Here is a 14,322-nt window from a genome sequence, read left to right as displayed (position 1 = left end):
TATTATTTTAAAAGTATAATTTCCTTTTGTGTGCACTTAGTACGATGAGCGAGAGTGCCAGGAAATTCCCATCGTGGGCACTTACTGTCAGTACTGAGCACTTCTAGTTTAGATACAGAATAAAACTCCCTCTAAACTGTCCCACCAAACACTCCCAGGGCAGGTACAGCACGGGTTAGATACAGAGTAAAGCTCCCTCTACACTGTCCCATCAAACACTCCCAGGGCAGGTACAGCATGGGTTAGATACAGAGTAAAGCTCCCTCTACACTGTCCCATCAAACACTCCCAGGGCAGGTACAGGGTTAGATACAGAGTAAAGCTCCCTCTACACTGTCCCATCAAACACTCCCAGGGCAGGTACAGGGTTAGATACAGAGTAAAGCTCCCTCTACACTGAGGGTAACCAGTCAGCTAATTCTATCATGATAACAGATGGATGGAAGTTTATTCTTCAGCTGGTTATCACTGGGAACTCTGAAGTTGTTTGAAGGAGCTTGTTTGGTGATTGTGCTACTTATTGTGTGGAATAAAGCGCGTTTGTGCTGTATTTCAGGTGAGGAGATTGAAATCACGTTCAGTTACTGGGATGGCTCAGGGCACCGGCGGACCGTGAAGGTGAGAAACGGCAGCCGTGCTGCTGTGCGCGCGTCTCTATACGTGTGTTGCCTCGTCCTCTCTCTGCCCCCCCCCGCCCTCTCCCCTCTCCCTCTCTCTCACAGGGGTGCATGCGCTGTCTTTCTCTATCTGGAGCGTGCACGCTCTCAGCTCTTTATCTCCCTTTCATGGGCATGCACACTCTCTGCCTCTCTCTATCTCGAGCGCGCACTCTCTGTCTTTCTGTCATCTCTTTTTCTTTCTCTCTCTCCGCCTCTTTTTTTTTTAAAACATGGTTGAATAACCTGCAGTCTCGACAATCCTCCTGTGCTGAAATTTCTGTGAGGGCGCCGAAAAGGCCCTCGGGTGAGGTGCCCCGGTGATGTGCCTGTAGAGGAAATAGCCGGCGAGTTGGGTGCTCTAACTCTGTGATAACTCAGGCGTCCCGCTTACAGCCAGCAGGCAGAAAAACAAGTGACTCTGGGGGTGGAGGGCTGATGCAGCTGCTGCAGTTTGCAGTTGAGCAGCCTGATTGGAGATGCCTCAGTCTCCTGAGGCCCACATGGACACGGGCCTCCAAGGAGTTTCTGTACTTTAAACAAAAGCTTCTCCTAGGGTGTGGAGCTGCAGTGTGCACAGTGGGTATCCCAAGGGACACTTCCTTTTATCCCCAACTAACGTGCACTCTTGCTTACTTTGCCTGAGGGCGATTTTGGGGCTTGTTGGAAGAGAGAAGTCAGCTTACAGACCTGGATCGCATGGGTATGTGTTTGATGGGACAGAGTAGAGGGAGCTTTACTTTGTATCTAACCCTGTACCTGCCCTGGGAGTGTTTGATGGGACAGTGTAGAGGGAGCTTTACTCTGTATCTAACCCTGTACCTGCCCTGGGAGTGTTTGATGGGACAGTGTAGAGGGAGCTTTACTTTGTATCTAACCCCGTACCTGCCCCTGGGAGTGTTTGACGGGACGGTGTAGAGGGAGCTTTACTTTGTATCTAACCCTGTACCTGCCCTGGGAGTGTTTGATGGGACAGTGTAGAGGGAGCTTTACTCTGTATCTAACCCTGTACCTGCCCTGGGAGTGTTTGATGGGACAGTGTAGAGGGAGCTTTACTCTGTATCTAACCCTGTACCTGCCCTGGGAGTGTTTGATGGGACAGTGTAGAGGGAGCTTTACTCTGTATCTAACCCTGTACCTGCCCTGGGAGTGTTTGATGGGACAGTGTAGAGGGAGCTTTACTTTGTATCTAACCCTGTACCTGCCCTGGGAGTGTTTGATGGGACAGTGTAGAGGGAGCTTTACTCTGTATCTAACCCTGTACCTGCCCTGGGAGTGTTTGATGGGACAGTGTAGAGGGAGCTTTACTTTGTATCTAACCCCGTACCTGCCCCTGGGAGTGTTTGACGGGACGGTGTAGAGGGAGCTTTACTTTGTATCTAACCCTGTACCTGCCCTGGGAGTGTTTGATGGGACAGTGTAGAGAGAGCTTTACTTTGTATCTAACCCTGTACCTGCCCTGGGAGTGTTTGATGGGACAGTGTAGAGAGAGCTTTACTTTGTATCTAACCCTGTACCTGCCCTGGGTGTGTTTGATGGGACAGTGTAGAGAGAGCTTTACTTTGTATCTAACCCTGTACCTGCCCTGGGAGTGTTTGATGGGACAGTGTAGAGAGAGCTTTACTTTGTATCTAACCCTGTACCTGCCCTGGGAGTGTTTGATGGGACAGTGTAGAGAGAGCTTTACTCTGTATCTAACCCTGTACTTGCCCTGGGAGTGTTTGATGGGACAGTGTAGAGGGAGCTTTACTCTGTATCTAACCCTGTACCTGCCCCTGGGAGTGTTTGATGGACAGTGTAGAGGGAGCTTTACTCTGTATCTAACCCTGTACCTGCCCTGGGAGTGTTTGATGGGACAGTGTAGAGGGAGCTTTACTCTGTATCTAACCCTGTACCTGCACTGGGAGTGTTTGATGGGACAGTGTAGAGGGAGCTTTACTCTGTTGCCCTCCCTCCAATGCCTCTCACCGGGGTGCAGTTCCAGTCCCAACAGCTGCTCACCGCCACCTCACCCCCTCGATTAGTCGTCGTTTGCAGAGCTGAGGAGTGTTTGTGTATCCGGGCTACTCAACTGAGGAGGGAGGGAGGCACAGGTACCAGTGTGGATGGGGCAGGAGGAGGGAGGGACACACAGGTACCAGTGTCAATGGGGCAGGGGGGAGGGAGGGACACACAGGTACCAGTGTGGATGGGGCAGGAGGAGGGAGGGACACACAGGTACCAGTGTGGATGGGGCAGGAGGAGGGAGGGACACACAGGTACCAGTGTGGATGGGGCAGGAGGAGGGAGGGACACACAGGTACCAGTGTGGATGGGGCAGGAGGAGGGAGGGACACACAGGTACCAGTGTGGATGGGACAGGAGGAGGGAGGGACACACAGGTACCAGTGTGGATGGGGCAGGAGGGAGGGACACACAGGTACCAGTGTGGATGGGACAGGAGGAGGGAGGGACACACAGGTACCAGTGTGGATGGGGCAGGAGGGAGGGACTCACAGGTACCAGTGTGGATGGGGCAGGAGGGAGGGACACACAGGTACCAGTGTGGATGGGGCAGGAGGAGGGAGGGACACACAGGTACCAGTGTGGATGGGGCAGGAGGAGGGAGGGACACACAGGTACCAGTGTGGATGGGGCAGGAGGAGGGAGGGACACAAGGTACCAGTGTGGATGGGACAGGAGGAGGGAGGGACACACAGGTACCAGTGTGGATGGGGGCAGGAGGAGGGAGGGACACACAGGTACCAGTGTGGATGGGGGCAGGAGGAGGGAGGGACACACAGGTACCAGTGTGGATGGGGCAGGAGGAGGGAGGGACACAAGGTACCAGTGTGGATGGGACAGGAGGAGGGAGGGACACACAGGTACCAGTGTGGATGGGGCAGGAGGAGGGAGGGAGGCACAGGTACCAGTGTGGATGGGGGCAGGAGGAGGGAGGGACACACAGGTACCAGTGTCAATGGGGCAGGAGGAGGGAGGGACACACAGGTACCAGTGTGGATGGGGGCAGGAGGAGGGAGGGACACACAGGTACCAGTGTGGATGGGGCAGGGGGGAGGGAGGGACACACAGGTACCAGTGTGGATGGGGCAGGAGGAGGGAGGGACACACAGGTACCAGTGTGGATGGGGGCAGGAGGAGGGTGGGACACACAGGTACCAGTGTGGATGGGACAGGAGGAGGGTGGGACATCTAAACCAGTAAGTGAGCAGAAAGAGGGACGGACGTATGGTAAACCAGTCAGAAGAGCGGAGGAAGCAAGCTGGAGAAATGTCGAGGTCGGGTCGAGCGAGGCAGTGAAGATGAGCCTTTTCCTGGCTCCGTAACCTTCTCCAGCTCTATCCTCTTCGCCCGCCCCCCCCCCCCCCCCCCAAACTCTCTGATCCTATCACTCTGCCCTCCTATGCACTGGTGGATGTCCCACTCTCTTGAATTCCCTCCCTAAATCGACCCCTTCGCCTCGCCTCCTTGAAACTCCCTCCTTAAAACCCACCTCCTTGACCAAGCTTTCTGCCCACGCCCCCCCCACCCGACAACCTCTCCTCCAGCTCGGAGCCTCTTTTCCTCGTGCCTCCGTGAGGTTCCTCGGCGCGTTTTTTTGCCCGTTAAAAGTCGCCCTACAAACGCAAGTTGACGATGGAGAGTTAGTCGATGGAGTGAGGGGGGCGCCGGGGCCGTTGGGGAGTAACAAACGCGGGGTGATGGAGTAACGGTGGGTTTAATGGCCTTGCGTCCTCTCCTGCAACAGTTGTGATCTCTTTTTCTCCCCCCCCCCCCCCCCCCCCCGTTTCCTTCCTAGATGAAGAAAGGAAACACAATCCAGCAGTTCCTGCAGAAGGGACTTGAGATCCTTCGGAAGGATTTCAGCGAACTCAGGTACAGTTGAGAAATCTGGGATATAGGGGTACAGGGATCAGGGGGTGCAGATTCTCGTTAAGAGTAGGAACGCAGGTTAACGAGGCCATAACAAGTACAAACAAAGCACTCGGGTTCATTTCTAGAGGAACAGAATTGAAAAGCAGAGAAAACTTGCATCGAACCTTGGTTAGACCACACTTGTGCGCGGTTCTGGTCTCCATCTTACAAAAAGGATGTAGAGGCACCGGAGAAGGTGCGAAAAGGATTTAGGAAGGAACATTGGAGCCGGAGGAGGCCATTCAGCCCCTCGAGCCTGTTCCGCTACTCAGTTAGATCATGGCTGAACTGTATCTTAACTCCATCTACCCGTCTTGGTTCCGTAAGCCTTAATACCATTTACAAGGATGATACAAGAACTGAGAGGTTATTACTGTCAGGACAGACTGGGGCTCTTTTCTCTAGAAAAGAGAAGGTTGAGAGGGTGACCTGATAGAGGGCTTTAAGATAATGAAGGGGTTCGACAGGGTAGACGTAGAGAAGGTGTTTCAACTTGTGGGGGGAGACCAGAACGAGGGGGCCATAAATATAAGGTAGTCACTAATAAATCCAATCGGGAAATTCAGGAGAAACTTCTTTACCCAGAGAGCGGTGAGAATGTGGAACTCGCTCCCACAGGGAGTGGTCGAGGGGAATAGAATCGATGGATTTAAGGGGAAGCTCGATAAACACATGAGGGAGAAAGGAATAGAAGGAGAGGGTGATAGGGTGAGATGGAGTCGGGAGGGAGGAGGCTCGTGTGGAGCATAAACACCGGGATAGACCGGTTGGGCCGAATGGCCTGTTCCTGTGCTGTAAATTCTGGGTAGTTGTATGTAAATCTTCATTGGATGTATTTCGTTTCAATGCAGGAAAGACAGCACTGTGTAAAATGTCGACCCTGTTCTTTCTGCAGGTCTGCTGGTGTTGAGCAGCTTATGTACATCAAGGAAGATCTGATCATTCCACACGTAGGTGTCGCATTGGGCGTTCCTATTACTGGTCAGGCCGTATGAGGAGGGAGCAGATAAAATGGACCTGAGTGTCGGCAGCTCTTCTCCTCTCGCCCAGGTTTTATCTCCCCCCCCCCCAACACCCCCTTCTCCCGACGGCTCCAGGGTCCCGGACGCACGGGGGGGGCCCCCGTTTTCTGCGCAAGGCGCCATGTCTCGTGCGACCCCAGGCACTCGTTATCCGTTGTACGTGAGGCGTGCCGGAGGAACGCAAGTGAGGGGTCGCTGCCGATTCCCAGTCCTTTCTTCATCTGGCACCCAGAACCACAGACTTTTCCAGCAAGGGCTCGTTGGGTAACAATCATAGAATCTTACCGCACAGAAGGAGGCCATTCGGCCCATTGTTCCAGTGCCGGCTCTTTGAAAGAGCGATCCAATTGGTCTCTCTCTCCGACTTGCTCCCCATACCTTTTAATATCCCACCCAGTCTAATCCCACTCTTCCCCTCACTCCCCGTCCCCTTTAATATCCCACCCAGTCTAATCCCACTCTTCCCCTCACTCCCCGTCCCCTTTAATATCACACCCAGTCTAATCCCACTCTTCCCCTCACTCCCCGTCCCCTTTAATATCCCACCCAGTCTAATCCCACTCTCCCCCTCACTCCCCGTACCCTTTAATATCCCACCCAGTCTAATCCCACTCTCCCTCTCACTCCCCGTACCCTTTAATATCCCACCCAGTCTAATCCCACTCTTCCCCTCACTCCCCGTCCCCTTTAATATCCCACCCAGTCTAATCCCACTCTCCCCCTCACTCCCCGTACCCTTTAATATCACACCCAGTCTAATCCCACTCTCCCCCTCACTCCCCGTACCCTTTAATATCCCACCCAGTCTAATCCCACTCTCCCCCTCACTCCCCGTCCCCTTTAATATCACACCCAGTCTAATCCCACTCTCCCCCTCACTCCCCGTCCCCTTTAATATCCCACCCAGTCTAATCCCACTCTCCCCCTCACTCCCCGTACCCTTTAATATCCCACCCAGTCTAATCCCACTCTCCCCCTCACTCCCCGTCCCCTTTAATATCACACCCAGTCTAATCCCACTCTCCCCCTCACTCCCCGTCCCCTTTAATATCCCACCCAGTCTAATCCCACTCTCCCCCTCACTCCCCGTACCCTTTAATATCACACCCAGTCTAATCCCACTCTCCCCCTCACTCCCCGTACCCTTTAATATCACACCCAGTCTAATCCCACTCTCCCCCTCACTCCCCGTCCCCTTTAATATCCCACCCAGTCTAATCCCACTCTCCCCCTCACTCCCCGTCCCCTTTAATATCCCACCCAGTCTAATCCCACTCTCCCCCTCACTCCCCGTACCCTTTAATATCCCACCCAGTCTAATCCCACTCTCCCCCTCACTCCCCCTACCCTTTAATATCCCACCCAGTCTAATCCCACTCTCTCCCTCACTCCCCGTACCCTTTAATATCCCACACAGTCTAATCCCACTCTTCCCCTCACTCCCCGTACCCTTTAATATCCCACCCAGTCTAATCCCACTCTCCCCCTCACTCCCCGTCCCCTTTAATATCACACCCAGTGTAATCCCACTCTCCCTCCTCACTCCCCGTCCCCTTTAGTATCCCACCCAGTGTAATCCCACTCTCCCCCTCACTCCCCGTCCCCTTTAGTATCCCACCCAGTGTAATCCCACTCTCCCCTTCACTCCCCGTCCCCTTTAATATCCCACCCAGTCTAATCCCACTCTCCCCCTCACTCCCCGTCCCCTTTAATATCCCACCCAGTCTAATCCCACTCTCCCCCTCACTCCCCATACCCTTTAATATCCCACCCAGTGTAATCCCACTCTCCCCCTCACTCCCCGTACCCTTTAATATCCCACCCAGTCTAATCCCACTCTCCCCCTCACTCCCCGTACCCTTTAATATCCCACCCAGTCTAATCCCACTCTCCCCCTCACTCCCCATACCCTTTAATATCCCACCCAGTGTAATCCCACTCTCCCCCTCACTCCCCGTACCCTTTAATATCCCACCCAGTCTAATCCCACTCTCCCCCTCACTCCCCGTACCCTTTAATATCCCACCCAGTCTAATCCCACTCTCCCCCTCACTCCCGGTACCCTTTAATATCCCACCCAGTCTAATCCCACTCTCCCCCTCACTCCCCGTACCCTTTAATATCCCACCCAGTCTAATCCCACTCTCCCCTCACTCCCCATATCCTTTAATATCCCACCCAGTCTAATCCCACTCTCCCCTCACTCCCCGTACCCTTTAATATCCCACCCAGTCTAATCCCACTCTCCCCCTCACTCCCCGTACCCTTTAATATCCCACCCAGTCTAATCCCACTCTCCCCCTCACTCCCCGTACCCTTTAATATCCCACCCTGTCTAATCCCACTCTCCTGCTCGTTTGAAGTTCTGAGGAGTTTTGATAAAGTGGGGAAAACCTTTTCCACTAATTGGTAAGTTGATATCTAAAGGGCAGAGAATTAAGTTCATCAGTAAAGGTATGAAGGGAGAGTTCTTTAGAAGAATTGAAGAATTTTTTAGGCAGAGTATTATTAGGACATGGAATGCCTTATCAGAAATGGTGTTGGAAGCAGAATACATAACGGCTTTTAAAAGAGAGATGGATAAATATTAATTTGAAAAGGAAAAATGTAAAAGGGTATGAGGAAAGGGAACGGGAATGGGACTGAGGGGAGAGCTCTTTCAGAGAGAGAGAGCACAGGGGGCGATGGGCCGAGTGGGGAAAGGGCAGGGGAATGGGACTGAGGGGAGAGCTCTTTCAGAGAGAGGGCGCAGAGGGCGATGGGCTGAGTGGGGAATGGGACTGAGACTGAGTGGAGAGCTCTTTCAGAGAGAGGACACTGCTGTAGGCTGACCGTGGAAAGAGAGAGCTAGCACAGGCACCATTGCCTTAACTACCTCCTTCTGTGCTGTGAGATTCTACGATGCAACAACAGTGTGTGGCAGAGGATTCCACTCTCTAAACACCCCCCACCTAAAGGATTTTTTTCCGATCCTCCCCTTTAATTTTTATATGGTGATCTTAAATTCGTGCCCTCTTGAAACTTCTCCTTTTAATTCCTTCTGCCGTCATCTTAAATTTGACCCATCTCGTTAACCGTCTAGTAACTACTCACCACACTGACCTGCTGGTGCTGTTCTATATTCTGTCACCTTGCTCTATTTATACTGCGTGATTTCGGAAGCTGTTTTAAAATTCAGCGTTGTGCGTTTACATCTGTTCCGCGCGGCAGCCTGCGAGTACTGTGCATATCTCAGGGCAGGGCAAGCAGTGGGATGCCTTCACTCCATGGTGTGCGTCTCACTCTAGCAAGAGGGGGAAAAGGCGGGGCGGGGGGGGGGTGGGCTGGGGTGTGAGAGGGTAGGAGAGCCAGGGTGGCTCTTTCTGTCCACGTAAAGCCTGTCTCAGTCATTCCTCCTTTACTCTCACAGCATCACACCTTCTACGATTTCATCGTGACGAAAGCAAGAGGCAAAAGTGGTGAGTGTTTTTCCAATGACTTTGCGCTCCGTGACCTCCTAACGTGACCCCCTGTCTTTAAAGGCCTTCGGTTTAAGCGGGGAGGGTGGTCTGCCGAAAAGGGAATCCTGTTCATTTCTTTTTTTTCCCCTCGTTTTCCAATTCCCCCTCTGGCTCAGTTGCCACCGTTCAGCCCCATCCCTCTGAGCCAGAAGGTGGTGGGCCCAAGCCCCCCGGTCTAGGGTTTGAGCCCACAATCGAGGTCGACGCTCCATTACAGCGGCGCTGCGTTGTCAGAGGTGCTGTCGTTCAGTGTGTGACGTCAAGCGTGAGCCTGTTCCGCCACTCGGGTTAGATCACGGCTGATCTGTGTCTTAACTCCATCTACCCGCCTTGGTTCCGTAACCCTTAATACGATTCACAAGGATGAATCAAGAACTGAGAGGCTATAACTGTCAGGAAAGACTGAACAGGCTGGGGCTCTTTTCTCTAGAAAAAAGAGAAGGCTGAGGGGTGACCTGATGGAGGTCTTTAAAATTATGAAGGGGTTTCGATAGGGTAGACGTAGAGAAGATGTTTCCACTTGTGGGGGAGACCAGAACGAGGGGGCCATCAATATAAGAGAGTCACTAATAGTACCAATCGGGAATTCGGGAGAAACTTCTTTACCCAGAGAGCGGTGAGAATGTGGAACTCGCTCCCACATGGAGTGGTCGAGGGGAATAGAATCGATGGATTTAAGGGGAAGCTCGATAAACACATGAGGGAGAAAGGAATAGAAGGAGAGGGTGATAGGGTGAGATGGAGTAGGGAGGGAGGAGGCTCGTGCGGAGCATAAACATCGGCTTGGGCCGAATGGCCTGTTCCCGTGCTGTAAAATTCTATGTAATTCTTTGAGCCGCTGTATAAAATGCAAGTGTTAGTTTTATAAAGAGAGGAGACGGGTTAGTGTGATGGGCGTGAGCTGTAAGGCAAGATTAGAGAAACTTGAGTTGTACAAACCAGGGAGAAGGTTATGGCGAGAGCTTATTGAAGGGTAGCAAATATTTAACATGGTGGAAGAAAAGTAAACCAGAATATTAAGTCCGATTAAGTCAGAAGGACCCGAGGAGTAGATTTTAATTAGTGAAAAGTGAATACAAAATCCAGGCCGAGTGCTGCACCATTGGAGGTGCCGTCTTCCAGAGGAGACATTAAACCCAGGCCCTCTGTCCTCTCAGGTGGACGTAAAAGATCCCCCCCCCGCCACTATTGGAAGAAGAGCAGGGGGGGGGTGGTGGAGTTCTCCCCGGTGTCCTGAGGCCAATATTTATCCCTCAACCAACATCCCTCAACCAATCATTATCACGTTGCTGTTTGTGGGATCTTGCTGTGCACAAATTAGCTGCCGCGTTTCCCTACATTACAACAGTGACCACACTTCAAAAAAAAATGTACTTCATTGGCTGTGAAATGTCCTGAAGTGGTGAAAGGGGCTGTAGAAATGCACGTTCTTCCTTCCATCCAAATGGGTATTAGGAAGAATTTCTTTTAGTTATAGGACGATCAGCATTTGGAATGCTGTGCCCATTGGGGCAGTGGCATTCGCGGTGCCATTAGATGCCAAGATGGCAGCTAGGGGTGGTGAAGGGCTGAGCTTGGCTGGGGCCAAGTGGCCTTTTCTCCTCCTGTGCTGCGAGGGGATTAGTAATCCAATCGTCAGCTGCACATTCCCGTTCAACGGGCACGCGGGGGACGTACGATGCGGAATGAGGCGCGGCTGTGCTTGCGTGTGCTTGGTAAATGCCTTCTCTTCTCCCCCTCCCCTCCCGCAGGACCTCTGTTCAGCTTCGATGTTCACGAAGACGTCCGCTTGCTGAGCGACGCGACGGTGGAGAAGGACGAGGTACGCGGAACCCCAATTTGGCCGCAGGGCGCTGCTGTCTCCCTTGCCAGTTGCTTCAGTAAGCCGTGGCTCAGAGGGTCACACTCTCGCCTCTGAGTCAGAAGGTCGTGGGTTCGAGCCCCCACTCCAGAGACTCGAGCCCCGTAATCCAGGCCCCGACACTCCCCCCGGTGCCAATACTGAGGGAGCGCTGCATTGCCAGAGGTGCCGTCTTTCGGGTGAGATGTTAAACCGAAGCCCCCGTCTGCCCCCCTCAGGTGGACGCAAAAGATCCCACGGCCACTATTGGAAGAAGAGCAGGTGGGGAGCTCGCCCCGGTGCCCTGGGGCCAATATTTATCCCTCAACCAACATCACTAAAACAGATAATCTGGCCATTTATCACATTGCTGTTTGTGGGAGCTTGCTGTGCGCAATTTGGCTGCTGTGTCTCCTACATTAGAACTTTTAAAACTCAGACGCATACCACCGTTTCTTCAGCGTCGCTGAGTCAATATTCAAGAAGAAGGCCCACCACCAGCTTCTCGGGGCAACTAGCCAGTGATGCCCACATCCACACATTTTTTTAAAAAAAACCATTGCAGCTCAATTGACCTGGGACCAATATTTATCCCTCAACCATCATCACTAAACCAAATGATCTGGTCATTATCACGTTGCTGTTTGTGGGATCTTGCTGTGCGCAAATTGGCTGCCGCGTTTCCCTGCATTACAACAGTGGCCACACTTCAAAAAGTACTTCATTGGCTGCGAAGTGCTTTGGGACGTCCTGAGGTGGTGAAAGACGCTGGAGGAATGCAAGTTCCTTCTTTTCGTAAAGGAAAATAGAGCCCGCTTCACGTATTAAAAGTTGTTATTTTTTTCCCCTTCCCTTTAAAGTCTCACGCTGGAAAGGTGGTCCTCAGAAGCTGGTACGAGAAGAACAAACACATTTTCCCGGCAAGTCGCTGGGAACCGTACGATCCAGAGAAAAAATGGGACAAGTACACGGTAAGTGGGCGTACGAGTTAACCTGGCCCTCCTTCCCCAGAAGGTTGTGGGTCCAAGTCCCTCTCCAGAGACTTGAGCACAAAATCTGGGCCGACACGTCCCCGGGGCCAGTACTGAGGGAGCGCCGCGCACTGTCGAGAGGTGCCGTCTTTTGCATGAGACATTGAACCGGGAGCCCCATCTTCCCATCGCAGGTGGATGTGAAAGATCGAGGAGCGTTTCTCCCGAGTTGGGCAAAAAGCATATTCCAAAATAATGGGCAGAAGATTTTGACACAGCTCCCCAGCGCCCCCCTCCCAGGTCGACATTCAGTGAAACTTGAACCCGGGAGTCATTATTTACAGGGGGTCCCCGGGAGTGTGTCTGAATTTACAGGGGGTCCCAGGGAGTGTGTCAGTATTTACAGAGTTCCCTGGTAGTGTGTCAGTATTTACAGGGGGTCTCCAGGAGTGTGTTCAATATTTACAGGGGGTCCCTGGGAGTGTGTCAGTATTTATAGGGGGTCCCCAGGAGTGTGTCAGTATTTACAGGGGGCTCCCGGGAGTGTGTCTGTATTTACAGGGGGTCCCGGGGAGTGTGTCTGTATTTACAGGATCTCCCCGGGAATGTGTCAGTATTTACAGGGGGCCCCCGGGGAGTGTGTCTGTATTTACAGGGGGTCCCCAGAGTGTGTCAGTATTTACAGGGGGTCCCCGGGAGTGTGTCAGTATTTACAGGGGGTCCCCGGGAGTGTGTCAGTATTTACAGGGGGTCCCCAGGGAGTGTGTCAGTATTTACAGGGTGTCCCCGGGGAGTGTGTCAATATTTACAGGGGCCCCCAGGAGTGTGTCAGTATTTACAGGGGGTCCCTGGTGGTGTGTCAGTATTTACAGGGTGTCCCCGAGAGTGAGTCGGTATCCACAGAGTTCCCCGGGAGTGTTAGTATTTACAGGGTGTCCCTGGTAGAGTGTTTACAGGGGGTCCCTGGGGAGTGTGTCAGTATTTACAGGGGGTCCCCGAGAGTGTGTCAGTATTTACAGGGGGTCCCCGGGAGTGTGTCAATATTTACAGGGGGTCCCCGGGGAGTGTGTCAGTAATTACAGGGGGACCCTGGGAGTGTGTCAGTATTTACAGGGGGTCCCCGGGGAGTGTGTCAGTATTTACAGGGTGTCCCTGGGAGTGTGTCGGTATTTACAGGGGGTCCCCGGGAGTGTGTCAATATTTACCGAGTTCCCTGGGAGTGTGTCAGTATTTACAGGGGGTCCCCGGGAGTGTCTTCCGTATTTACAGGGGGTCCCCGGGGAGTGTGTCCGTATTTACAGGGGGTCCCCGGGGAGTGTGTCCGTATTTACAGGGGGTCCCCGGGAGTGTGTCAGTATTTACAGGGGGTCCCCGGGGAGTGTGTCAGTATTTATAGGAGGTCCCTGGGAGTGTGTCAGTATTTACAGGGGGTCCCTGGGAGTGTGTCAGTATTTACAGGGGGTCCCCGGGGAGTGTGTCAGTATTTACAGGGTGTCCCTGGGAGTGTGTCGGTATTTACAGGGTGTCCCTGGGAGTGTGTCAGTATTTACAGGGGGTCCCCGGGGAGTGTGTCAGTATTTACAGGGGGTCCCCGGGGAGTGTGTCAGTATTTACAGGGGGTCCCCGGGGAGTGTGTCAGTATTTACAGGGGGTCCCCTGGGAGTGTGTCAGTATTTACAGGGGATCCCCGGGGAGTGTGTCTGTATTTCCTGGGAGTGTGTCCGTATTTACAGGGGGTCCCCGGGAGTGTGTCAATATTTACCGAGTTCCCCGGGAGTGTGTCCGTATTTACAGGGGGTCCCCGGGGAGTGTGTCCGTATTTACAGGGGGTCCCGGGGAACTTGTCCTAATACAGGCACAGACCAGTTCAGAATGCACTGGGCCACAGTGCAATTCTCCCTACATTGTGTTGGTAAGATCCGTCGCCATAACCCGAGTGGCGACACTCGGCGATAAGGGACGGTGCTTCATTATCACGGCAGGTTTAACGGGGGTCTTGTAAATTCGATTGTCGCCACCTTTTAACCAGCCGGGTTACCCGATCCTAACGTGCCTCCCTCTTCTCTTTGCAGATTCGGTAGAGGAGCCCCTGCCTCAGGATAACGCTGCCTGTCTGGGTCAGCTGGTCGTCTGGCCATGTGTCCGTTTTTTTTTGTTGTGTTTCATGACACGCCGTCCGAGTGGCCTCTTCGGTATCGTTACTCGCTAACTCCGGAACCCCAATTACAACATTCCTCCCGTTCCGGAGCGAGATTGGAACAATCCTGAACTGACCCCTAGGCGTTCGGTTTCCTCCGTGCCCTGATCTTGGAGCGCTGGTTAGTGCGTTAGCGCGGACTGGGTGCGGCACAGTCATTAACCCGCCTTCCATCGGTCTCTCGTGGCGTTTCTTTCCTTTAAAAATTTACGTGCACTGCA

At 53.1% G+C, this 14,322-nt stretch overlaps 1 protein-coding gene across 1 annotated transcript in view; it reads left to right on the top strand.

Moving 5' to 3' along the window:
* LOC137311620 (protein FAM50A) overlaps positions 1 to 14,322 on the top strand; it is a 33,056-nt gene extending 18,734 nt beyond the window's left edge. Inside the window, exons 7-13 of the mRNA XM_067978718.1 lie at positions 557 to 618; positions 4,456 to 4,532; positions 5,467 to 5,521; positions 9,003 to 9,051; positions 10,845 to 10,915; positions 11,794 to 11,904; positions 13,977 to 14,322. Coding sequence (XP_067834819.1) covers positions 557 to 618; positions 4,456 to 4,532; positions 5,467 to 5,521; positions 9,003 to 9,051; positions 10,845 to 10,915; positions 11,794 to 11,904; positions 13,977 to 13,985 — 434 coding nt within the window. The 3' untranslated portion in view covers positions 13,986 to 14,322. The remainder of the gene's footprint in view (positions 1 to 556; positions 619 to 4,455; positions 4,533 to 5,466; positions 5,522 to 9,002; positions 9,052 to 10,844; positions 10,916 to 11,793; positions 11,905 to 13,976) is intronic.

Source organism: Heptranchias perlo, unplaced genomic scaffold, assembly GCF_035084215.1.
Source record: "Heptranchias perlo isolate sHepPer1 unplaced genomic scaffold, sHepPer1.hap1 HAP1_SCAFFOLD_372, whole genome shotgun sequence".
In the NCBI taxonomy this organism is placed as follows: Eukaryota; Metazoa; Chordata; class Chondrichthyes; order Hexanchiformes; family Hexanchidae; genus Heptranchias; species Heptranchias perlo.
The sequence above is the reverse complement of the archived record's forward strand: the minus strand, read 5'-3'. Positions and strand labels throughout refer to the sequence as shown.